Below are 27,113 nucleotides of genomic sequence, written 5' to 3'. Positions count from 1 at the left end.
GTATTTTCATTTATCTCTAAGAATTTTCTGATTTCTTCCTTTATGTCTTCTGTAACCCATTGATCATTCAGTAACATATTGTTCATTTTCCATGTGATGTAGGATTTTTCCTTCCTTCTTTTATCATTGATTTCCAGTTTCATTCCATTATGATCAGATAAAATGCATGGTATTATCTCCACCCCTGTATATTTACTGAGGGTTGCCCTATGGCATAATATATGGTCTATTTTTGAGGAGGATCCATGTGCTGCTGAGTAAAAAGTATATCCACTTGATGATGGTTGATATATTCTATATATGTCAGTTAAGTCTAGGTTGTTGATTGTGATATTGAGTTCTATAGTTTCTTTATTCAGCTTTTGTTTGGAGGATCTGTCCAATTGTGAGAGAGGTGTGTTGAAGTCACCCATAATTATTGTGTTGTGGTCTATTTGATTCTTGAACTTGAGGAGAATTTGTTTTATGAACGTCTCAGCACCATTATTTGGTGCATAAATATTGATAATTGTTATGTCTTGTTGGTGAATGGTTCCTTTTAACAGTATATAATGTCCTTCCTTATCCCTTTTGATTAATTTAGTCTCGAAGTCAATTTTATTCGATATGAGGATGGCCACCCCTGCTTGCTTACGAGGACCGTGTGCGTGGTATATTTTTTCCCAACCTTTCACCTTCAGCCTGTGTATGTCTTTTCCAATCAGATGTGTCTCCTGGAGGCAGCATATTGTTGGATTTGTTTTTTTAATCCATGTTACCAGCCTATGTCGCTTTATTGGAGAGTTTAAGCCATTAATGTTTAGAGTTACTATTGATATATGGTTTGTACTTCCAGCCATGTTTGATTATTTATCTTCTTCTTCTTTTTTTTTTTTTAATTTAGTTTGTTTCTCCATGGTTAGCTTTCCCCCCGCCCTTTGTCTTTATAGAGGCACTTCCCACTGATGGTTTTGGTTATTGTTTTTCATTTCTTCCTCGTGTAGTGTTTTGCTCAAGATGCTTTGCAATGCTGGTTTTCTGGCTGCAAATTCTTTTAGCTTTTGTTTATCATGAAAGATTTTTATTTCGTTATCATACCTGAAGCTTAATTTTGCTGGATACAGAATTCTTGGTTGGCATCCATTGTCTTTCAGTGTTTGAAATACGTTGTTCCAGGATCTTCTCGCTTTCAGCGTCTGTGATGAAAAATCCGTTGTTAACCTTATTGGTTTACCCCTGAATGTAATCTGCCTCCTTTCTCTTGTAGCTTTTAGTATTTTCTCTTTGTTCTGTATATTGGATATCTTCATAACAATGTGTCTTGGCATTGGTCTACTGTGATTTTGTGTGCTCGGTGTCCTGTATGCATCTACAATTTGTATATCCATTTCCTTTTTTATTTCTGGAAAGTTTTCTGTAATTATTTCTTTCAGCAGGTTACTCATTCCCTTGGTTTGAATCTCTGTACCTTCTTCTATCCCAATGACTCGTAGGTTTGGTTTCTTTATGTTATCCCATATCTCTTGGATGTTTTTCTCGTGGTTTTTAACCAGCCTTTCTGAGTTGGCTAGGCTCTTTTCAAGATGATATATTTTGTCTTCATTATCTGATGTTCTGGCTTCTACTTGCTCCACTCTGTTAGTGATACTCTCAATTGAGTTTTTAATTTGGTTTATCGTTTCCTTCATTTCTAGAATTATTGTTTGTTTTTTTTTTTATAATCTCAATCTCCTGATAAAGATGCTTAACTTCTTCTTTTATCTGTCTATGTAATTCATTTTCAAAGTGTTCTTTCACTGTTTGAATTTGCTGTCTCATATCTTCTTTAAGGTTCCATTCCATCTGTCTAAGGTATTCCTTGAGTTCTTTATATGACCATTTTTCTGCTGACTCTAGGTCCTCCTGAATATTTAGGCTGTCCTTCATTGTTTGTACTACTTTTCTTCCTTGGTTTTTTATGCTGCTCATGTTTCTTCTTGTTCTGTTTGACTGCTGAGTTACTGTTTACTCTTATAGATTTATTTGATGCTTGAGAGGAAAGATATTAGAAGGGAAGGGAAGAAGTCACTAAAGAGAATGAGAGTAGTCAGGTAGAATTCAAGGAAGGGGGAGTAAGAAAATTGAAAAGAAATGAAAAGACAAAAGAAACAAGAATAACAAAGATTAGATAATAAAGAAAGAAAGGAAAGATGAAAAAAAAATTTTTAACAAAAATAATAGTGATAATAAAAAATGAAAATTAAAATTAAAATAATAATAATAATAATAAAATAAAAAAAATTAAAAAAAATAGAAACATTGAAAAAAGTTAAAGAACAACAACAAATAAAAATTGAAAATGAAAGAAAAAGAAGAGAAAAAAAGAAAAAAAAAAGAAAAAGAAAAAAAATGATAATAATAATAATAAATGCAGTCCTAGAGTTCTATTAACTTCTCTTCCAGTAGGTGGAGCTGTGCCCACTGGGCCAAGCTTCTCCTCTCAATAGGTGGGAACCATTCACTGTGCAGCCGCTCTTTCTCCTAGACTGGGCGGGTCTCCAATCCTGAGTGTCTAGGGCCTTGTCTTGTGTTTCCTCAAGCCAGGCCGTGCTCACCTGTGGCGCTCACCACAATACTGGCTACACGCCAGGTCTGCTGCTCCTGGGAGCCCTGTTTTCATGAACACCTGGGCTCACTCTCCCTGTTTGCCTCCCTCAGACCCTAAGTTTGTAGAGCTTGGGGCTGAGATCCCCCAGCGAATTTGCTTGCCCTCCTGTAGCCACGCCCCCGGTAGCTGGTGCAAGAGACCTCAGTTGTCAGCACTGGTGGGAGCGGTAGCCGGGAGTTCCGCGCCGCAAGTCCCGCGCCACTCCTGATTCCCTCGGTCTGGTTATTGCGTTCACAGGAGAGCTGGGAGTGGCCCTTAAGGTTTCCCCGCTGTGTGGAGAGAGATGACTAGGGGATTACACACCTGTCGCGCTGGTTTCAATGCAGTTATCTCCTCTGCCCGTGACGCCGTTTCTCTGCCATGGTGATATCCCATGCAAATGGTGACCGTTTGTTCCCTTTGCCGGGTGACCAATGCAACGGGTGGGTCCTGACTGTCTCTCCCAGTCCCCGTTTCAGTCCTGTGGCCACTGCCTATGAAGGCTCGGTTGGCTTTTACCTCTGTAAGTTCCTAAGGGCCGGCCAATTATTTCAGCGGGATCGTTAGTGCTGAGTCACACGAAGCAGGCGAACCGGAGCTTAATTGCTTCCGATTCGGGCTCTGTGTGTGTGTTCTGAGGGGCCCAGCCTGTACACCCCAGATCCACGTCAGCTCAGCATTGCCTAGTGATCCTGAGCAAACAGCATTTAGACAATTTACGGCTCCCTATGCCCGCGCAGTTGAAGATGTCAGAGACTTGATCTCTCTGCGCCTGCCACCATGTTACATCTCCTCAATGCTATTCATGTTGCCCTTACAGCTTCCTGGTATAAGCAAGTTCTTGGGATTATACAAACTGCTGCTTCTGTTTCCAGTCCAGATTTCTAGAAATGAAACCCTGCCGCCGTCACCTCCGTCTCTGGGCCGCGCTTGTCTGCGACCGTAGCAGAGCCGCCCTGGCTTCCGCAGCTCTTCAGCCCTGTGCCCGGCCCCAGGGGCCCAAGCGGCTGCCGCCGCGGCTCTCCATCCCCCTCCTCCGGAGCACGGGTCCCCTGGCAGGGGGGTGCAGAACGACCCCAGAGCAGGCTCTGCCCGAAGGTGCAGCGGCGAACAGGCCACCGAGACGCTCGAGGCTGCAGTCCAGCCTTCGGAGGACAGGGCTCGGCACGCAGCCCAGCTCCAACCTCTAGGTGCGGCTGCTGGACAGTGTATACAGAGCCATCAAGACAGCAAGCAGAAAGCAAATGGCGGCTCCCGCGGAGTGGATTTTCGGCACAGAAACCACAGCCCCGCCAACAAACCCAATCCACAAACTCTCCCTGTATAAAAAATATTCAAAAAAAAAAGAAAAAAAGAAAAAAAAAAGTCGGGGCGCACTGAGCTTTCTTTGCCTCGGGTACTTACAATCCACTGCTGATTACGCATTCAGCTTCTCCGCCCGGAGCGAAGCGAAAGAGGAAGCAGATGGGAGCAAAGCGCCCGCGGCTCTGAGCAGCCAAGCGTCTCTTTTTCGATTTCTTTGTTCTTCCTGCTCCTTGGCAAAGTGGTCCGCTACAGATTAATGGTGAAATGAGCTCTAACAGACTGTGCGAAATCTCTATTAAAGCCGCTGCTTTGAGCACCATGCTCAGCACTTCAGCAACCCCCGTACGCAGCGGCCATCTTTTATATCTAGAATTGAGATCTTAACTCTGTTTTCTTCAAAGTCCTTGCTTGTTTTCTTCTTCTTTCTTTCTTTCTTTTTTTTTTTTTTTTTTTTTTTGGTGGTGTGGTAGTAGTATACCGGAGATCAAACCCAGGCTTCATGCATGGTAGGCAAATGCTCTACCACTGAGCTCCACCTCCAAACCTGCCACCCTCCAAGACCGGACCTTTATTTTATTTATTTATATGTGGTGCTGAGAATCGAACCCAGTGCCTCACACATGCCAGGCAGTGCTGTACCACTGAGCCGTAACCACAGCCCAACCCAGTCCTGTTCATATTCTATTTTGAGACAGATTCTCGCTAAATTGCTCAGGGCCTTGCTAAGCTGCTGAGGCTGGCTTTGAACTTGAGATTCTCCTGCCTCAGCCTCCCAAGCCACTGGGATTACAGGTGTGTACCACCGTGCCGAGCTGAGCAACAGGACTTCTTGTGTAGGAAATCTCTGCACCCCTCAGTTTTCATGTTGGAGAGGTGGTGACACAGGGCCATGGCTGGGGGTGTGGACCTTGAATTCAAACAGATCAACCTGGTGTACACTGTGTGACCTGGGAAACCTTCACCTCTATTAGCCTTGATTTCCCTTTCTGTAGAAAGACCAGTAAGAGTATAATGACCAGGGTCAGTGATACACACCTGTAATCCCAGCAACTTGGAAGCTGTGGCAGGAGGATTCCAAGTTCGAGGCCAGCCTCAGTAACATAGGAAGACCCTGTCTCAATAAAAAAGAAATGGGGTGTGGCTCAGTGGTAAAGCATCCTTGGGTTTGATCCCCAGGACCAAAAATATTAAAAAAGTACTGTGATCACCGTGTTGGTGTCGTGACTTCATAAGGATTAAATGAAAATACCCAGGCAGAGTTCCTGTTTGGTGTATAGTAAACATTAAACAACACTGTATTATTTCTGTCTTGTTGTATTAGCTCACCTGAACTAAGGCTCAGTGTGAGGTACCTGATTGCAGTACAGGGAACAGGCACTAACTGATCCTGATTCTATGAGCCTTTTCTCTTTCTCACAGCTCAGGTGTGTGTTGGCATCTTTGTGATGCTGATTGTATACAACTATTGGTTCCTTTACATCCCTTATTTGACATGGCTTTACTTTGACTGGTGGACCCCAGAGCAAGGAGGCAGGAGATCCAACTGGATCAGAAACTGGCCTGTTTGGAAGTACTTTAAGGACTATTTTCCAATTCATGTGAGTAGAATTGTTTTTATAAACTATTATATTGAGTTTGGAAGGTGGACATTTGTTTTCATCACCTGTATCAGGCTCTTTCCTTTTCAGCGGGAGTGCCTTAATTCACTTTGTGCTCCTATCATGGAATACCAGAGACTGGGAATTTTATAGAAGAAATGTATTTCTCACAGCTCTGGGTGCTGGGATATCCATATCAAGGGGTCAGCATCTGGTGAGGGCCTTCTTGCTACATCATTCTGTGGCAGATGCCGAAGGTCAAGAGGGAAAAAAAGAGCAAGAGAGGGTCACACTTATTCTTTCAGAAGGAGCCCACTGCAGCAATGATAGTGTGAATCTCCTCACCCAACCCCTTGGCCCTGCCTCCCAGTGCTGTTGCCCTGAGGACTAAGTTTCCCACACACGTGCTTTTGTGGAGGACACATTCAAACCTAAGCAGGGAGAAAGTCTGCTGTTGGGCTCAAGTTGCTAAATGAACTTTAAGATGAATTGACACAAACTTGAAGGCTGTATATGAAGGGATCTAGGCTCAGAGGATATTTTAGAAAATTCGAAACAATTCCAAGCCAGGGAACAAAAATGAACCATGTTCTCCATTTTTCTCTTGACACAAAAACTTATCATGTGGTCTTTTCTCAATTATTGCTTTATTGTTTTATTGCTTTATCTCTGTGTGAATGTGCTATAGCTCATGAAAACTTGGGATTTGGATCCCAGTCACAACTACCTCTTTGGGTTTCACCCCCATGGAATATTTGCGGCTGGAGCCTTTGGAAATTTTTGTTCCGCCTACTCGGACTTCAAGGACCTGTTTCCCAGCTTCACTGTGTATCTTCATATGCTCCAGTGTTGGTTCTGCTGTCCTCTCTTCCGAGAATATCTTATGAGTAATGGTAAGTGGTGCCAGGTCACCATTTCTCCAGCGCACTAGGGTGGCAGGAACACACAGGACATTCACTTGGGTTTTACTTGTTCTTAGAGTGAAATCCTGTGTCCTTGTCCCCATCTGGCACCTCACAGGCTGCCTGCACATCCCTCACCTCTGCTGGACTGCAGGGACACAAAGCCTATTATCTGTTCTGTCGCAAGTGTCTATCATGGTGACAGAAACATAGGAATGTTTGATATATTTTAATCCAAGGAAAGAATAAATTAAAGAATGCATTTTGTATATCCAGATGTGGGGGAGGGAACCATAGGGCAGATAAGCGGTAAATCATACCCTTGGAGAGGTACTTGGCATACTTTAATGAATATTAGAAATGGAAATCATCCTCCACCATGTCTTGAAGTAATGGCAGTGATACAGATCAACATACTCAACTTGCTTCTTTGTCTTCCCAGATTAACTGTTACTTGGTTCAGAAATAGCAGCCCTTGGGCTGGGGGTACAGCTCAGTGGTGGAGCATTTGCCCAGCATACTCAGGGTCCAGGGTTATATCTCCAGCACTGTGGGAAAAGAAAGAAAGGAAGGAAGGAAGCGAGAGAGAAAGGAAACGAGTCCATTCTACTCTGCTACTTTGAACCAGTAGAAGGTTCAATTCTGAGAATAAAATTAATCTGAAATATCATAAAGATACTATATATGTCTATGTAAAAGTCAAAGCTTGTGTCGCTAAATCTCATTTCAACTTAAGAGGTTCAACTTCTTTGTTTTTCCAACTTTATAAATCTTGAACTACAGCCATGAACTACAGTAACTAACAAAATGTTTTATATTTGTGGACATGGTATAGGATAATTATTCTTGTCTTGGTAGTTCCTGGATCCAAAGAAAAATGGATAATTTTTTTGAGAAATTATTTCAGGATCAAGAAGGGACATATTTAAGGATATAATTTTCCATGACTTTCCAGAATTTTACTACTTTCTATTATTTTTTGAGGTTACTGTTGTCATTATATATCTTGTAGCAAATTAGTTCAAGTTGTTTCTCTTTATGAGTCCCTAAGAAGAAAGGTGTCCAGTGTGGGCTACTGAGCACACTCCAGGGCACACTAAACTCCCAAATTACCGGGTGATCTGACCTTTGGTCTCTAGGGGGCGCACTAACCCCTTCCAAACACCAAAGGAGTGGGGTGGCCTTCTCTGCTTGTTTGGCAAACATTTCCCTAGAGTTTTATAACAGGAAGAAAATTAAAAAGGAATTTCTAAACTAAAAAAAAAGCACAGAAACGTATTTACAGTACACTGTTAGCTGATTAAAAGTATAACCACAGGTGAATTTGAGTAGTGTAGTTAAGAGCAGGTTTGGCAAATTCCTGGCACTGGAGAGGCAGGCGCACCCTCACCCCACTCCATTATGGCAGTGTCAGACACAAATAATCAATCTCAGAGTCTCTCCATGAAGTGACCCACAGCCTGGCTCTTTCTATAGTTGATGGATGAAGGGAAATCTTTCTGCTGTACTGGTTTATATCATGACATCTTCATTTTTGCTATAACCTTCAATCTCTTAAGCCAGTGGAGGTTTAGGCTTGTCTCTGAGTAGATAGTCCCCAGTACATCCTCCCAGAACCTGCTTCTTAGGTCAGCACAGGGCTAAGAAGAGTTCCCTTCTCTCAACCTGCTTGGTGACTGCCCTGTAAGGTTGTGAAAGACAGCCAGACATGTACCCCAGATCTCGTGTTATAAGGAACCAATGGGGCTTCAAAGGTCCTTTGCTACAGGAATCTTACTCAAGAGGTCTCTGTGGCTACAAGTCCTTTTCAGTTCCACCTCCAACCCTTTCCTCTTGGCCCATCTTGGTGTGTCTATACTCACTTCTGCATTTCAAAGCTCATGTCCTTTTGGGCTAACCATTAAGTCTGGGCAGGTAGCTAAGATCTGATCACAACAGCCACATATGTCATGGAGAGGACTTTAGATTTTACCTTGTAGGTAAGCCACCAGGAACTTGTCAGGGATTTTGAGCAAAAGAGGGACCTGATTGAATTTTGTGTTACAAAATTCACCTGATCATTCAGGTGGTAGCTGGGAGATAGGTTGGAGGGTATGAGGCTGCAGACTGTAATGAGGAGAGAGGCCTACTGCAGTGACAGAGCGGAACTGATAAGGGCTAAGCAGGGACTGTGACAGAGGAAATGCAGGAGAGGAAGTCAATGTGAAAAATAGTTGATAGTTGACAAGGATAGATGATCAACTTACCCTGACGAAGGCAACTCTATTTTGCTGTTATTATCAGCATCTGGCACAGCACCTGGCCTGAAGCACCTGTTTGATAAATGCTTTTGAATGAATGAATGAGCCACCACTTAAAGTGGTGGCAAACAGAGGGGAACACATCTGGGAGGAGTTGCATTTCTGGCCTGGGCTCTGGATAGACAAGTCCCATTCACCTTGGTTGATGATGTTGGAATTGGAACCACATGGGAGGTTTAATTTAATGGCTTTTGTGTGAAGACTTGAAGTTGGAGGAGTCTTGCAGCTGATAAGGTAGATATATCCATTGGAGATGCGGGCCTAGAGGCTAAGCAGGAAGATCTCCCAAAAGATAGATTTGGGAGAACTCAGCACATACAGTAATAGTTGAGTCCATGGGTGCAAATGAGGTTAGAAGACAAGAGAGACAATGAGAGAGCTGTCATAAAGCAACCTTGAAGGATGCAAGGTAGGAGCCACATGTCTGGGACTCTAGAGGCCCTCTTTGCAGTGGAAGAGATACCTCTGTTGTCACTCAGGCCACCCCGAGCAGATGGGGACACCTTGAACTCACTGAGAATTCACTCCATCAAGGCGGGTTGGCTTGTTTCCTCCAACTCAACATCCTCTGCCTCTGACATCATTTTACATGGACCAAAAGGAACCCTAGTAAAATTAGCATATAATTTTCTTTAAGAGATGAAGTGTACTATGTCTTAATAAAGCTTGTCTGACACATTTTGTTTTGTCTAAATGGATAAAACCTGCAAGGAGAGGAATCTTAAAGCATTAAAAAACAATTATCTCTGCAATGTGAGTCATGACTGGTTTGTGTTTTCATCTCTATTCCTTTCTGTGTTTTCCTCCAAGAGCCCATAGGACATTTAAAATCTGAAAAGAAATCTTTAGTTTTTAAAAATTACTCGATATGTAGACTGAACAGCTATCTGTCTTAAATGAACTATGTATATTTGAAGACTGACTTTACATTTAGAGTCAAATCTATATATTTTAAAATCTGGCAAGTAATCTAGGTTACTAATCTAATGTCTGAATTTTTAAAGTGATTTGCTATGAATTCAGGTTTGGAAAATAAGAATCCATACAGAATATCTGAAAACAGCCCATTGTGTGTTCTGAAGGTCCAGTCAACCTCTTGGAAGAGTTCTGTGCAAGGACCTGCTAGGGCAATGATCAAGGCCACCACATGTAGCTCTGCAGCTTGTACATTGAACAACACCCCCGGCAAGGAGAACTGTAGAGTTTAGAAGTTAGTGCACAATCAATTCAAACAAGTGGTAGCCTTCCTAATGATCGGTGACATTTTGAAGAACAAACCCATCACCTGCCTAAAGGTAGATCTCATTAATGGAATGAATACATTACCAAGGATTTGGCTATGAAAAAACTTACAAACTTTCAAAGTGCTCCCGAAATAAACAGCATAGGAAATGTTGTTAAATGTTCAGTTACCCTACAATATCATAGAAATTTTTTAATTTTTAAGAAGAGACAACTAATTACATATTTCCTTTTATTCATTAAGGGCCTGTTTCGGTGTCGAAGGAAAGTCTGTCTTATGTGTTGAGTCAGGAGGGAGGTGGAAACATTTCAGTCATTGTCCTTGGGGGTGCCAAAGAAGCACTGGATGCCCATCCAGGAAAATTGACTCTGGTCATCCGCCCAAGGAAAGGATTTATTAAAATTGCTTTGACTCATGGGTAAGTGGCTTTTTGTTGAAGGTAACTGGGTCAAGAAGGTTAAGACTTTATGAACACAAAGAAGGAAAGTCATTTTTCTAGCCCTTAAGGACTTCCTCCAAGTTGATCTTAGAATAAAAGCAGGTGTGGATGTTCTTGGGGACCATAACACAACCTTTCTATGGAGGTTGCTTGGTGCCATGGCGTCCAGGAACTAACAAAAAAACAAAATGTGCACACAGCGTAAATTTCCCACCAAAGGAACAAAATCCAATGAAAAGGAAGCTTCCCGAAACCCTGAGTAGCTTGCCGAATCACTCTCCTTCAAGTGTAATGCAGTTTCAGTCCTTTGAATAGGAAGTTACCTATATAGTACAAGGAGGCCTGGGCACATTCAAGAATTTCTAGGTTTTTTCATTGCAAATGTCAGCTGGACCAAAGAAATTATCTAAATCTTTCATCTCAAATTCTTATCCTTCCCCTTTGTTATTTGCAGTGCCCATTTGGTCCCAGTGTTTTCTTTTGGTGAAAATGATCTGTTTAAACAAATTAACAACCCTGAGGGCTCATGGCTTCGGACTGTTCAAGAAAAGCTGCAGAAGATCATGGGGTTTTCTTTGCCACTGTTTCATGCCAGAGGAATTTTTCAGTACAGTTTTGGCTTCATTCCCTATCGGAAACCTATCCACACTGTTGGTATGTACAGAAAATGAAACAAATTGTTATCTCGCTTTTAAGCAATATTAATGTTATTAAGGTGCCCATGTAAGACAAATGGATTTGGATAAAATTTCCTAACATAAAAATTTGTAGGTGTTATTTGAGCTTTAATTATCATATGCATTTTATTTATGAAATGGCTGTTTTCCAGTTGAATGGGGATTGCTTTCAAGAACACCATTATTGAACTACAGGTAGAACCCAGTTTTACGCCACTGAGTCACACAGAAATAAAGTTGCTAATACTCTGTAATGAATCATTTTCTCTGTACCAGCTGATGGCATGACAGTTCTTGAACAAGTTCCATCAGCATCTATTAAACAGAAGAAAATTTCTATGTAGAAGATATTTTCATCACATTTCACTTAAGCATCAATTTCTATAGCAAAAGCATTTTTTTGTGTATGTGCAATTGGCTAAATTTATATGTATTCTGGTATTGACTGATTTTATTTTTAAAAGTTACACATTTTGGAGAATTGAGTTGTTAAGAGGAGGGTAAAGATCTAAAAGGACAGAAGCAGAGCCAGGTCCTTGTATCTGGAAGGCTGAGGCAGGAGGATGGCTTAAGCATAGGGATTTGAGACCAGCCTGGGCAACACAGCATGACCCTGCTTTAAATAAATAAGTAAATAAATAAGAGCATAATGAGTGAGCTCCTCGAGTTGGGGGGAGACTGGTGAGTAAAAGGGAAAATGAGCCATAGCAGAATTAACCAAAACTAGATATTTTATATGAAACTGGAATAATATTTGCACCATGGATTAAATGAAATTGAAATATAGTGACTTTTTTTTTTTTTTAAAGATCTATTCCACTAGAATAAGATTTTCCAGTAACTGTTTACATAGCTTTGGGGTTTCCATGTTGTCACATAATGCCATCTTTAACTCAGATGTAACATTTACAGCCTGTTGGATAGTTGGTGTTTTAGGAGCACTGAAATAAGTTTAAGGTTACAACTGTATCCTTCAAGATCAGATGGCTACATTTCTTTGGTATAATATTAATTGATCATTTTTGATCCCTATGTACAAAGTCCTATTACTGGTTTTGGGGTGGGGGACTATAAAGGAAATTTTAAGGCATGCCCATATGTTCACATGAAGTTGTAATTGCTGGAAGCAAAGGGTATTCTGTTGAATTAAGTGATCATGATTGGGTTAAGCTTTTTTTAAGTAAAGTGGTTTATTGTTTGATTTAAGCAGATTACGCCTTTATTGACAAATAAAGGATTGATCAATTGGTCAAATGGAATTACTGAATCAGAGCTAATTGTCAAGACTGGAAAGCTATAGCTCTTGCATTCATTCATGTTTTTCCAGTGTACATCTTTTAAAGCTTCAGAATAAGGAACAATTCCTTTGATATGTCTCTCTACTTACCCTAAAACAATTACTAGGCTGTAGCATCCCCAGTATCCTATTATAATTTGGAGCCTTTTGAAAATCAAGTTAAGAATATGGGGGCTGGGAATGTGGCTCAAGAGGTAGCGCGCTCGCCTGGCATGCGTGCGGCCCGGGTTCGATCCTCAGCACCACATACAAACAAAGATGTTGTGTCTGCCGAAAACTGAAAAAAAAATAAATATTAAAAAAAAGATTCTCTCTCTCTCTCTCTTACAAAAAAAAAAAAAAGAATATGAACATTTCATGAAAACTCAGCTGCCATGGTCTTAGAGTCTGAGAGTGAGATGATTGACAGCAGCCAGCTGATGAGAAGCCAACCCTCCCCACCATGTGCACCTAAAGGATTTTGTTTACTCAAAAAATAGCAGAAGTTGAGGATAGGCTATTTAGAATCACAAGCTATATACCAAATGCCACCGAGAATAAAACACAATATGAAAACAATGTTTTGAATTGTGTGCATTTCCGTTTTATATCAATGCACTTAACTCAGAGGTCTTTTTGTGCTGACTCCATGAAAGAGCTCTCTCTGTCCCACCCCTTGGGGATTCAGGCAGCAGCCAGAATGCCAAGTTATTTTGTGGTCCCTTCTCCTTCCAGTGGGTTAAGAGTTCATTAACTTAGGTAATCTCTGCCACACATCGTAAGAAATATTATTTGGATTTCATGTTTCCAGGAGTGTGCTGATGTTAATTGCTTTTAAATTTTATGCTAAAACTAGAAAGGTTTCATGAGTAGTGAAATCCCTGCCTGTGTTCCTTTCTCCTGAACTTCACCAGTTGTTAACATTTTACTACGTTTTGATTTCTCTCTCATGGTGTAATAAATAGCTTTTTTACTGTTACCACTATTTGAGCAAATGCAGACCTCACGCCCATTTGCTCCTAATTACTTTCATGTGTATCTCTTAAGAACAAGAGTATGTTCTTCCATGACATCAGGACAGCTCAGGAAACCTAGCATTGCTGAAGTGCTACTAAATAGTCTACAGTCCATGTTCAGATTCCACCAAATGGCCCAATAATTTTCTTGCAAACAGTGGCTTTTTTTTTTTTGATTGGTGAGGTACAATATTTTTTTTCCCTGAGAAGATTAAGCATGCCACTTAATTTTCATCTCTTTAAGCTTTTAAACTAGACTTAAATTTTTTTTTTTTTTATCCTTATCACATGAACAGTTTGGACAATTCCAGCCATTTGTGCTATAGAATCCTCCACTGGGGAATGTGCTTTCATTTTGACTCATTCTTGATTGTATTTTTTTTTTTTTTTATCAAGGTTGAAACCCAGAGCCACATCCCCACCCCACCCCCTTAATATATATATATTATTAGAGACAGAGTCTTGTTGAGTTGTCTAGGGTCTTGCTAATTTGCTGAGGCTGGGCTTGAACTCACGATCCTCCTGCCTCAGCCTCCCACATTACTGAGATTACAGGCATGCGCCACCATGCCTGGCTTCAGTTGAATTTGTTTTGATCACTAGGCAAAGTGTTTCTCTGATTTCTTTAATGGAAAGAGAATATTCTTTTTTACTTTATTATTAACAAAGACCCCAAGAGGGGTGTTCCTCAGAGATATGTAGTTATCCTGCCCCTCACCCAGTTTAACTTGGTGGCTTTAATATCCATTGATAATTCGCGCTTGGGTCAGTCATTATAGCCACGGCTACAGACTGATGATTTTCAAACTTGAGTCTTCCTTCTGTATTTATTTGTTGGCATTTTACCACAGAGAAGAGCTTGCCCTCCTCGCAGGGCCCCCCTCCCCTCAGCCAGGCTTCTCTGCTGTGTTAGCGTGTGCCACAGAAAGGGCTCCGGACCCTTCCCCAGCCTCCACGTCCTGGCTTCTAAGAGCTCCTGGCCTGTCTTCTGAGTATGGATGTGATAGAAGTGTTTATTTTATTTTTATTCTGATAGCAACGTTGGAAAAATATAAACGGTGCCATTAAGAAATTGGTTCTTTCCATCGGAGGGCATGCCCTGACTGTTTGCGTTGAACACAGACCCCTGCTGCTCACAGATTGACAGTGACTTTAGGAAGGCATTTATTATGCACCACCGAGACATACAGAGGAAGTGGTGTGGACTTGAGGCCTAACTCCAAGTGACTTTGAATGTTTCCTTTATCTTCTCTGAGCCTTGGATTTTTCAAATACAAAAGAGGAGATAAGTATAATTGCCCTGTCTTCTTTCAGGGCTCTTCTGGGGATTATATGTCATGATGCGTGGGAAAGTGCTGCCTAACTCCAGTGCCCGCAGGTGTAGTTTGGTGCCCAGAGCAGGAAGCTTCCTGACCAGCTTGTCTAGAGCTTTCAGATGTGTCTGGCTTTCCCTGTGGAAGTGTTCTTGCCAAAATGTTAATCCGAATCAAATCATGAGGAAATAATCAGACTAATCCAGATTGTGGGACATCGTATAAAACATCTGGCCTGAACTCTTTAAAAATATCAATGTAATGAAAGACAAAGAGGAGGGGATGCTCCAGACACACAACAGCTGTCGTGGATGGGGGCGGGGGGGAAACAACCAAAAAAGATGTTGAGACTGTTGAGAAAGTTTGAATGTGGACTAAGTGCATGATAATTTGCGAGGAGGTTCATATTCTTAGGCATAATAATGGTGCTGTTATCTAGGACACTGTTCTTTTAGGTAAGGCAGCCTGAAATATCTAGGGATGATTCACATGATTGAATCATTGATGCCCACAACTTACTTTCCAACACTTGGACAAAAATAAAAATAATCATATATATATGTATATGTACATATATATACATATATATATATATATATATATATATATATATATATATATATATTTAACATGTATATGTGCTCATATGCAGAAAATGCTAGAAATTGTTGGGTCTAGATGGAGTATGCAAGTGCTTATTATAGTGTTCTTTCCACAAGTATGAATTTTTTTAAAAATAAAAATGACAGGGATGTGTTATGGTTTGGATATGAGGTGTCCCCTACAAAGCTTCTATAGATGCAGGAATGTTCAGAGGTGAAATGGTTGGACTGTGAGAGCTGTAACCTCATCAGTCTGTCCTCATGTGATGGACTAACTGGGTGGTCATTGCAGGCAGGTGGCATGGCTGGAGGAGGTGGGTCACTGGGAGTGTGCATCTGTCCTATGGCCTCTTCCCCTCTGTGTCCTGGCCCCGCCATGAGCCCTTCCCGCATGAAATGCTGCCTCATCTGGGGCCCCAATTTTGGGGTCTGCCATCTATGGACTGAGACCTCTGAAACTAAGAGACCCCCATTAACTTTTCCTCCCCTAAGTTCTTGTCAGGTGTTTTGGTCACTGTGATGCCAAAGCTGATTAAAACAGGATGGGAATGTACTTCGTTTATATAAAACTGACTTGGAACCACGTGAGGACAATCATCGCTCAAGTTCATTATCGCTCAAGTCATCATATTCTGATGGGAAAAAGTAGGGTAAGGGATTTTCTGAACCGGAAGGAAAAGAAGGGGAACTTAATTTAAGTTTAATGATAAAATGAAAGGGATAAAAGGAGATAATATATGTGAAAGGGACTTATTAGAGGAGGCAAGACTTTACCTCCACCTTCTTAGCATCTCCAGCTGGGCCTGAGAATTCCCTTGAGATGAGTCAGATAACAGAAAAACATTCAGATTTTCACATGTACCTGGGAGCGCCTGTGGAGGCCCACCGAGTGGCTAGGCCCGCATGCCTGTGTGCAGCTTGAACAAAGACAAGCGATTGTGGGAACTAGCTAAAACAGATGCAGAGACTAAAGGAAGGTAAGAGTTGTGTTCATAAGGCCTGAACAGATTTCTCCTGGCCCGACTCCCACTCTGGTGATAAGAATATTTCTTCTTGATATAAGGAGCGCATCCTTTACGTAGCAGTTTTATTTCCTGCTTTGGGGAAGGAAAGGAGAAGTTGGAATGCCCTTTTTATAATGCAAAAACACCTTCTGTAGTGTTTTTAAGTGTTTCTAGCGCAAGATAATCCATATGCCACAGTGACATGTTCAGGATGCCCAGTACAATATAGAAGTGTTCAGGGAACGTACTGTGGATGTGTACCGTACTGACACACATTGGGCACACATTGGGCTGACTTCAGGCGTCTTTTGAGCCTCTACCATGAGCCAGAGGTTGGATTTGAACTCAGGTCTCATCTGGCTCCCAAACTTGTACACGAGCCCCCTGCCCATTCTGTCTGCAGCCGCGCAGCATCTTAAGAAAGAGCAGTCCCTACGTAAGACAGAGTCAGAAACTCTACAGAATCTTTTAACTACAGAAAAGTCAGACAGGATTTTTTATTTTTTTTCTAATTGTGGAAGACTTACTCTTTGCCTCCATGGGAACAAACTCATCCCCATTGCCAAGCTCTTGGCCAGCTGTGGACACTGAGGCCCACCAAGTTTCTCATTCTCCATCTTAGGTAAATACAGAGCAGCACCGTGGACCCGGGAGCAAGACTGTTGGGTAAGGCTGCAAACTCAGACTAGTCTTGAGGTGTTGGATGGAGTTGGAAATGGAGGAGGTGAGCATGCGAGCTGTACAGAGCAATGAAACAGCAACAGCTCTGCTTCCTGGCTCTCCCACAGTAGGCATTGGCTGGTTTTTCCAAGGCAAGGAGGTCCCACTTCCAGGAGCAGCCTGGTGCAGCTGTTTTTTCCTTTGTGTTGCGAGGAGAGATTTTGCAGCAGTTTGCAAATAACTTAAGTCTGTGTTGAAAGGTTTTTTTTTTTTCTCCCTTCTCCATAGTAGTAAACAGTCTACTTTTTGCAAAGAGAGAGAATTCTGGTCTTTTTTAAAAAATATTTTTAATTATAGTTGGATATAATAACTTTATTTTATTTATTTTCTTTTTTATGTGGCACGGAGGATCACACCCCATGCCTCACCCATGATAGGCAAGCACTCTACCACGAAGCCACAACTCCAGCCCAGGATTTTGGTCTTTCAAGGGCTTCAGGGACCTTTCTTGGAATATCCCAATATGTGATAATTCAGTTCAGAACAGTTTCAGATTAATCTTTTCATTTGACCTTCAGCACTAGAATTAGTAAGAACGGAACTACGATGAAACTTAGAACACACCAGCTTCTCAAGATGCTGAGGCCCCAAGACATTCGGTGTTGGTCCTAAAAGCTTAGGGCTAAGTCACAGAAGAGTTGGATTTGAAGCACAATAGGGGCCTCAGAGCCAAAGCTTTGATCAGCTATTCCCTCCATCTGCCCTCCTTTTTGCAGAAGGCAGAGTGACTCCGCTGAGGCCTATGGCAGGAAGGGACACGAGTGTCCCAGCTCATTGCCTTTTGGCCATAGCCAAACTCTCAAGTTTTACATTTCTGACACTGCTATTTGGGTTCATGATATTTTTCTTTGGACTCGCTAACAGCTTCATTGTTCTCTTTTGTGCAACAGGGACAGAAGTGGCAGCTCATCAGTTGTTCATGGATTCAGTTTAATGATATCTAGTGGACCCACCATAAATAATAGCTCTATGTCCAGTAAAAGTGCAATTTAGCTTCAGAGCAGCAAGAGTGGTACTGAACTTAGAAAAGAAGTTATTCCCACTGCTCAGAGTTTGGTGGTTCCCAACCTCTTTTCTGCATGATAGGTTGCCTTGTGTTCGTCAGTCAACATGTGATCATGATGAGCAAATTTTTGTTTTGTTACCTCTGGTCTTATCCTTAAAAAGCAATTGGAATGCAAATAATAATAATAATAATAACAATAATAATAGAGCTTATGTATAATGGCATAATTTGGAGTGAACATACTTTATATACAGTTACGAAAAATGGTGTTGTGAATGGATAATTATGATTGTAATGCATTCCACTATTGTCATGTATGTAAGAAATAAGAAAGTTAAAAAAAATAAAATAAAGACATCATAATGAAAAAAAAAAAGCAATTGAAAAAGAGTTCTTACTCTATAATCCCAGTTTAGGGTTAGTTTAGTAATAAGAGGCAGGAGTGCTAATGTTAATATTTTTTTATTATATTGATTTTTAAAATTTGTTCTACTTAGTTGTACATGATAGTGGAATGCACTTTAATTAATTGTACACAAATGGAGTGCAACATTTCAATTCTCTGGTTGTACAAAATATAGAGATGCACCATTTGTGCAATCATACATATACCTAGGGTAATGATGTCCATCTCATTTCACTATCTTACCTACCCTCATAACCCCTCCTTATCCTCCCTTTTGCCCAATAGAAAGACCCTCCATTCTTCCCATGACCCCCTCCCCCATCATAGATCAGCATCTATTAATCAGAGAAAACATTCAGCCTTTTGTTTTTTGGGATTGGCTTACTGTGCTTAGCATAATATCCTCCAACTTCATCCATTTACCTGCAGATGCCACAATTTTATTCTCTTTTAATGCTGAATAATATTTCATTGTGTATATATACCACAGTTTCTTTATCCATTCTTCTATTGATGGACATCTAAGTTGGTTCCACAATTTAGCTATTGTGAATTCAGCTGCTATAAACATTGTGTGACATAGTATACTATGTGATATGGTATACTGATTTTAAGTCATTTGGGTATAAATCGAGGAGTGGTACCTGGGTCAAATGGTGGTTCCTTTCCAAGTTTTCTGAGGAATCTCCACACTGCTTTCCAAAGTGGTTTCACCAATTTGCAATCTCACTAGCAATGTATGAGTGTACCTTTTTCCCCATATCCTCTCCAATACTTATTATTGCTTGTACTCTTGATAACTGCCATTCTGACTGGAATGAGATGAAATCTTAGTAGTTTTGATTTGCATTTCTCTAGTTACTAGAGATGTTAAATACTTTTTCATATATTTGTTGATCTCATGTATATCTTCTTCTGAGAAGTGTCTGTTCAGTTCCTTAGCCCATTTATTGATAGGATTTTCTTCTTTTTTTTGCTCAAAGTTTGGCTCAAAGTGTGGCTAAGGGTTTATCAATGTTTTTAGAGTTCTTTATATATCCTGGAGATTAGTGCTCTGATGTGTTGTAAAAATTTGCTGTCTATACTGTAGGCTCTCTCTCAATGATTGTTTCTTTTGCTGAGGAGAAGCTTTTTAGTTTGAATCCATCCCATTTATTGATTCTTGATTTTATTTCTTGTGCTCTAGGAGTCTTGTTAAGGAAGTCGGGGCCTAATCTGACACGATGAAGATTTGGAACTACTGTTACTTCTGTTAGGTGCAGGGTCTCTGGTCTAATTCCTAGGTCCTTGATCCACTTTGAGTTGAGTTTTGTGCATGATGAAAGATAGAAATTTAATTTCATTTTGCTACATTAGGATTTCCAGTTTTCCCAGTACCATTTGTTGAAGAGGCTGTCCTTTCTCCAATGTATGTTTTTGGCACTTTTGTCTAGTATGAGATAACTGTATTTATGTGGGTTGGTCTTTGTGTCTTCTATTATGTACCATTGGTCTACATGTCTATTTTGGTGACAATACCATGCTGTTTTTGTTACTATTTCTCTGTAGTATAGTTTGGTATTGTGATGCCTCCTGCTTCACTTTCCTTGCTAAGGATTGCTTTAGCTATTCTGGGTCTCTTATTTTTCCAAATTAATTTCATGGTTGCTTTTTATAGTTCTATGAAGAATTTCATTGGGATTTTAATAGGAATTGCATTAAATCTGTATAACAGTTTTGGTAGTATGGGCATTTTGACAATATTAACTCTTCCTATCTCCAAGAGCATGGGAGACCTTTCCGTCTTCTAAGGTCTTCTTCAATTTCCTTCTTTAGTGTTCCGTAGTTTTCATTGTAGAAGTCTTTCACCTCTTTTGTTAGATTGATTCCCTAGTATTTTATATTTTTTGAGGCTATTTTGAATGGGATATTTTTCCTGATTTCTCTTTCACTGGATTCAACCCCTTATGCATAGAAATGCATTTGATTTATGGGTGTTTATTTTATATCCTGCTACCTTGCTGAATTCATTTATTAATTCTAGAAGTTTTCTGGTGGGATTTTTTTGATCTTCAAAATATAGAATCATATCATCAGTAAATAGTGATAGTTTGAATTCTTTTTTTCCCTATGTGTATCCCTTTAATTTCTTTTGTTTGTCTGATTGCACTAGCTAGAATTTCAAGGACTTGCATTGAATAGAAGTGATGAAAGAGGGCATCCCTGTCTTGTTCCAGTTTTTACAGGGATTGCTTCCAATTATTCTCTGTTTAGAGTGATGTTGGCCTTGGACTTAGCATAGATAGTTTTTACAATATTGAGGTATGATCCTACTATTCCTAGTTTTTCCAGTGTTTTGGACATAAAGAGGTGATGTATTTTATTGAATGCCTTTTCAGTATCTATTGAGATAATCATAGGATTCTTGTCTTTTAAGTCTATTGATGTGCTGTATTACATTTATTAATTTCTGTATGTTGAGCCAACTTTGCATCCCTGGGATGAACACCACTTAATTGTGGAGCACTATTTTTTAGTATGTTTTTGTATGCAATTGGACAAGATTTTATTGAGAATTTTTGCATCTATGTTCATCAGGGATATTGTTCTGAAGTTTTCTTTCCTTGATGTGACTTTATCTAGTTTGGGTATCAGGTGATGCTAGCCTCATAGAATGAGTTTGGAAGTGTTCCCTCCTTTTTCTATTTCATGGAAAATTTTGAGGAGTATTGGGATTAGTTCTTCTTTGAAGGTCTTATAGAACTTGGCTGAGAATCCATCTGGTCCTGGGCTTTTCTTGGTTGGTAGGCTTTTGATGGCTTCTTCTATTTCCTTGCTTGAAATTGATCCGTTTAGATTGTGTATGTCCTCCTGATTCAGTTTGGGTAGATCATATATTTCTAGAAATTTGTCAATGTCATCGAGATTTTCTATTTTATTGAAGTATACATTTTCAAAATAGTTTCTAATTATCTTCTGCATTTCAATAGTGTCCGTCATGATTTCATCACTAATTTTAGTAATTTGAGTTTTCTTTCTCCTTCTCTTTGTTAGTGTGGCTAAGGGTTTATCAATTTTATTTATTTTTTCAAAGAAATAACTTTTTGTTTTGTCAATTTTTAAAAATTATTTCTTTTGTTTCAATTTCATTGATTTCAGCTCTGATTTTAATTATTTCCTGTCTTCTACTACTTTTGATGTTGATTTGTTCTTCTTTCTTTAGGGCTTTGAGATGTAATGTTAGGTCATTTATTTGTTGACTTTTTATTCTTTTAATGAATGAGCTCAATGAAATGAACATTCCTCTTAGCACTGCCTTTATACTGTCCCAGAGATTTTGATATGTTGTATTGGTGTTCTCATTGACCTCTAAGAATTCTTTCATCTCCTATCCGATGTCTTCTGTTACCTACTGCTTATTCAACATCATATTACTTAGTCTCTAGGTGTTGGGGCAGCTACTATTTTTTATTGTATCATTGATTTCTAGTTTTATTCCATTATGATCTGATAGAATACAGGATAGTATCTCTATTTATTTATTTATTTATTTTGTATTTGCTGAGAGTTTCTTTGTGGCATAATATGGTCTATTTTAGAGAAGGATCCATGTGCTGCTGAGAAGAAGGTGTATTCACTCGATGATGGATGAGATACTCTATATATGTATGTTAAGTCTAAGTCATTAATTGTATTATTGAGTTCTGTAATTTGTTTAGTTTTTGTTTGGACTATCTATCCAGTGGTGAGAGAAGTGTGTTAAAGTCACTCAGTATTATTGTGTTGTGATCTATTTGCTTCTTGAAATTGTGAAGGGTTTGTTTGATATATGTAGAACCTCCATTGTTTGGGGCATAGATATTTATGATTGTTATGTCTTATTAATGTATGGTTTCCTTAAGCAGTATGAAATGTTCTTTTTTTTTTATCTCTTATGACTAACTTTGGTTTATCTGATATTAGGATGGAAACCCCTGCTTGTTTATGTGGCACATGTGATATGTTTTTTCCCATCCTTTCACCTTTCAGTCTATAGGTATCTTTTCCTATGAGATGAGTCTCTTAAAGGCAGCATATTGTTGGATTTTTTTAATCCAATCTGCCAGTCTATGCCTTTAAATTGATAGATTTAGGCCATTACATTCAGGGTTATTATTGAGACATGGTTTGTAGTCCCAGTCATTTTGGTTTCTTTTTGGTTTTTAACTTGACTTGGTTTCTCCTTTGATTGGATTTCCTTTAGTGTAGTTCTTCCCTTTGTTGCTTTTCATTGTTGTTTTTTATTTCCTCCTCATTGAATATTTTGCTGAGAACATTCTGTAGTACAGGCTTTCTCATGGTTAATTCTTTTAATTTTTGTTTATCATAGAAGGTTTTTATTTTTCAATCAAATATGAAGCTTAATTTTGCTGGATATAAGATTCTTGGTTGGCATCCATTTTCTTTCAGAGCCTGGTATATGTTGTTCCAGGATGTCCTAGGTTTGATGGTCTGGGTTGAGAAATCTACTGAGATCTGAATTGGTTTCCTTCTGTATGTAATCTGAAACTTTTATCTTATGGCTTTTAAAATTCTATCCTTATTCTGCATGCGAGGCATTTTTATTATAATATCCGTTGGTGTGGATCTGTTGTAATTTTTGTACATTTGGTGTCCTATAAACCTCTTTTATTTGATTTTCCAATTCATTCTTCATGTTTGGGAAATTTTCTGATATTATTTTATTGACTAGATTGTCCATTCCTTTTGTTTGTATCTCTGTGCCTTATTCTATGCAATAATTCTTAGATTTGGTCTTTTCTTATCATCCCATAATTCTTGGAGGTTCTTTTCCATGGTTTCTCACCATCTTCACTGTGTGGTCAACTTTATTTTCATGATTACATATTTTGTCTTCATTGCCTGAAGTTCTGTCTTCCAATGATCTAGTCTGTGGTTGATGCTTTCTATTGAATTTTTATTTGGTTTATTTTTCCTACATTTCAAGGATTTCTGCCTATCTCTTTCTTGAAGTAATATTTTGCTACCTGTATTCCCTCTTGTATCTCTTTGTTGGAGTGGTCAATTGTTGCCTGTATTTGTTCTCTTACTTCATTCTTTGCTTTGCAGATCATTTTAACCATGTACATTCTGAACTTCTTCTCTGACACTGCATCTACTGTGCTGTCAGTGGAATCTATTATTGTATCAGTTTTGGGCACTCTCCTCCCTTGTTTCTTCATGTTGTCCCTGTGCCTTCCTCTCTAGCAGTGTGGATTTGAGGTATTATAGTTTCTATCTCATAATCTTGTAGTGTCCTGCAGGTTACCAATACCTTGCCTGCAGGAACCTAGAAGATGGTCCTGGCTGTTGCCACTAGGTGGAAGCCAGTGGGTAAAGCCACCCCACGTGTTGGTAGATGAAGCCACAGAGCAGTTCCCATCCTCCTACCCCACAGCCGGCCGGAGTTGCTCTCCTCCTACCATGTGGTGGGCTGGGGTCGTGGTCATCTGCTCCTCCTCTAGTTTTAATATTAATTTTTTTGTATGTAGTTAGTAACTTTTAGCACCTTGGTTTCTCTACAAATAAATAAGAGAAAGGCAAGCAGACTCTGTCCATCTTACAGTTATAGGGAAAAGCCTTATGTTAAAGTCACTATATATGGCACACCACTTGAGCTTTTTGAAAATATCATCTGAGATACAATAAAAGTATTAATAAGAAAAGAACAGAACTGGAATTAACTGCAGGAAAGCTCCTAGGAAAGATGACTCACTAATTCAGAATGCACAGCTCCTAATTAAAGTAATCTGGGAGCAACACATTTCATCCTCTTAGACCACCTGTCTCTCTGTTAATCCCCACCCACCTTGAAGCCTTGCAAAGACCTCTCACTGGGATAGTTTCACTAAGAATAAACCCGCTATTTCTATAAAACCACAAATTTGCTAGTAGATTTACATGGATATTTCTCAAAATCTTTTCCTCAAAGTTCAGAGCTGGAAGGACACTTCCAAATTAAGTTCTACTCTTTTATCCCAGACATGTGAAGATTTAAGAACAGAGAGAAAGTTAGTTGCTCAGCGCACTTGCTGATGCACTAAGAATAAACCCAGACCCACCTGGTGCTTGTCGGACACCACCTCCCAATTCCACCCCCTCACCACACCAGCCTCTCCTAGTCCATATTTCCAGTCACCATCAACAGCACGATGGTTGTTTCCGGTTCCTTATGCTGAGTTAACCATTGAGTTCCAAGTTTTCAATTCTCAACTATTTCAATGAAATTGACACGGTTGCATTTAAATACTTTGGAAATCATAATCTAGACTTTACATATTATTATTATAACATAATATATAATATATTATATATTATTATAACATAATTATTATATGATATATTATTATAATATATTATAATTATATGATCATCATTATAGAATTGTATTATCTTTTAAAATATATATGTTTTTAGTTGTCGATGGACCTTTATTTATTTATTTATAGGTGATGCTGAGAATCGAACCCAGTGCCTCATGCATGCTAGGCAAGCGCTCTACCACTGAGCCACGACTCCAGCCCCCTAGAATTATATTGTATACTCTAAGTTTTTGAAGGTGTTCCACCTCTGGGATGATGAGTTCTAAAGGACTGATGACTACTATTATAAGTTTGACTTACAAACTATGAAAAAAAATTGTTTATAAGCTTCTGGCGGCTGTCTCTGGTGAAATCTTTAGCAGTTTGAGATTATCGATGCTGCCATTAGGGTGTGTATATCATTCCTTTCTCCATGTCCATGCTAATGTCATTAATCACTTTCCTTCTGCTCTGTTACCTTTGCTCAGTGTTTATTAACTACCCACCTTCTATTACCAGCATAGATCTGAGCCCTGTATGTAGCAAGGCATGACTCAGGGTAACACAAAAGAACCCTCTCTAGTGTGTGTTAACTTCTTTGCTTACAGCTTCATGTATTGACTTCTTGCCCAAGTTAACCAAAGGTCAGAAATAGCAGTTTGCTGCTGGCCCTGCGGTTGACTCTCTTGCCATCTTCAACCCTTCACATCAGTAGCAGCATCAGACCAGTAGGGGGTGGAGTAAGTGCAAGCACCAAAGTCTTGTGCATTTTTATATTCTCTACAAGTGAGGTGTAAGTCACTTATTATATAAAATTCTTTTAAAATATGTATAGAAGCTACAAGATTTATTTTGGATTCATTACTATGTTTTTAACTAAACAGGCAAAACACAAATATTTTGTTACTTGTAATAAATTCATAAAATACAGGTAAAATGGAAGTTCCCCCATCCCTACCTCCTCACCTACAAGGAACTGTTAGCATCTTTCCATACTTTTCCCCCTATGCACTAAAGTCATTAATGCACTTAGAAATATGAATTGTTTTTCATAAATAGGATCATACTTTATCTTACAGCTTATTTTTTCCACTTAACACATTTTATGCTTTTGTGTTTGTACACATATTTCATATTTATATTATTTTCCCTTTTAAGAAGTCAATGCCTAGGATTTCACTGAATGAATGTTGCATGGTTTACTTAAGAATTTTTATTTCTGTTGAAACTTTTAGTTGCTTTGTAGATTTCCACTATTACAAACAGCGGAGTCCTTATGACTCTGTGTTTCTCTAGCGCAGGACTTAACTGTGAGGTTAGGTACATTTTCATTATTTAGGAAGACATTAACAGGAGGCAGAATAGAGGGATGCTACATGACTTGAGGATTTCTTGCTCAGTAATAATGACAGCACTGTGGTCTGGCTGACAGCTGTGCCAGAGGGACAATGCTGGTGACGTGGACACACAGCTATGCACACTTACCTCACAGCTGCAGTCAGCACAGTAGCTCCTTTGACTCAAAGTCAAAACCACAAGGAGACTGACAACCCTGTGTCTGCTGGGAAGGAAAGTCCTGCATTTGTTAATGAGTGGGATGGTGTGACCGCTGTAGGCAGCCAGTAAAATGAAGGAAGGATTGGAGTGAGCCGTTGTGGGGCTTCTGATTGGCAGGTCTTCCCACAGCTGTCCATTAGAGGCAGGAGGCTGTGTGGAGTGCTTCTGGTTCCTCACGCATGATGTATTGTCTATTTTTGCAGTTGGCCGCCCCATTCCCGTTCAGCAGACTCTGCACCCAACGCCAGAGCAGATTGAAGAGCTGCATCAGACCTATATGGAGGAACTAAGGAAATTATTTGAGGAGCACAAGGGGAAGTATGGAATTCCAGAGCATGAAACTCTCATTTTTAAATGATTTTACTCTTGTAAGGCATTAAGGAGCACAAGAGAACAACCCTTGAAAGAATAAACACTTTAAATAAGTTTATTGGTTTGTTTTTTGTTTTTACCTTTGGACAATGGAATCAAATTTGCAACTGAAAAATATCATTTATGGTGACCCATGTTGATGTTTTATCTGGGGTAAATAAAAATGTGGTAGATGACTGTAGGAAAAGGTTAGAGATGACTAAAAGATGTAATAATCTTCCTCATTTAGGCAGTATAAATCATTTTACAGGTTATGAAAAGGTTTGGAATTATTCATGTATTCAAAAGAAAAAAAGTGACAGCTTCAAAATGTCATTAGCTCCTTTCACTAATGATTACAATTATCTAAGGTGGTGTTTTTACTAAGTCTAACAGCTGTGGTTTAGCACAGCTGGAGCATTTAGGATACAGTGCATAAAAAATTTGCCATATAAAGAGTTTGTTGAGAGCCA

At 39.5% G+C, this 27,113-nt stretch overlaps 1 protein-coding gene across 1 annotated transcript in view; it reads left to right on the top strand.

Moving 5' to 3' along the window:
* The window catches only part of Mogat1 (monoacylglycerol O-acyltransferase 1), a 46,654-nt gene extending 19,935 nt beyond the window's left edge, over positions 1–26,719 (top strand). The window contains exons 2-6 of the mRNA XM_027941893.2: positions 5,330–5,508; positions 6,197–6,401; positions 10,197–10,371; positions 10,847–11,046; positions 26,493–26,719. Of these exons, the coding sequence (XP_027797694.2) occupies positions 5,330–5,508; positions 6,197–6,401; positions 10,197–10,371; positions 10,847–11,046; positions 26,493–26,647 (914 nt within the window). The 3' untranslated portion in view covers positions 26,648–26,719. The remainder of the gene's footprint in view (positions 1–5,329; positions 5,509–6,196; positions 6,402–10,196; positions 10,372–10,846; positions 11,047–26,492) is intronic.
* Positions 26,720–27,113: the final 394 nt, after the last annotated feature.

This window comes from Marmota flaviventris, chromosome 11 (genome assembly GCF_047511675.1).
Source record: "Marmota flaviventris isolate mMarFla1 chromosome 11, mMarFla1.hap1, whole genome shotgun sequence".
In the NCBI taxonomy this organism is placed as follows: Eukaryota; Metazoa; Chordata; class Mammalia; order Rodentia; family Sciuridae; genus Marmota; species Marmota flaviventris.
This window is presented reverse-complemented; position numbering and strand designations above follow the sequence as displayed.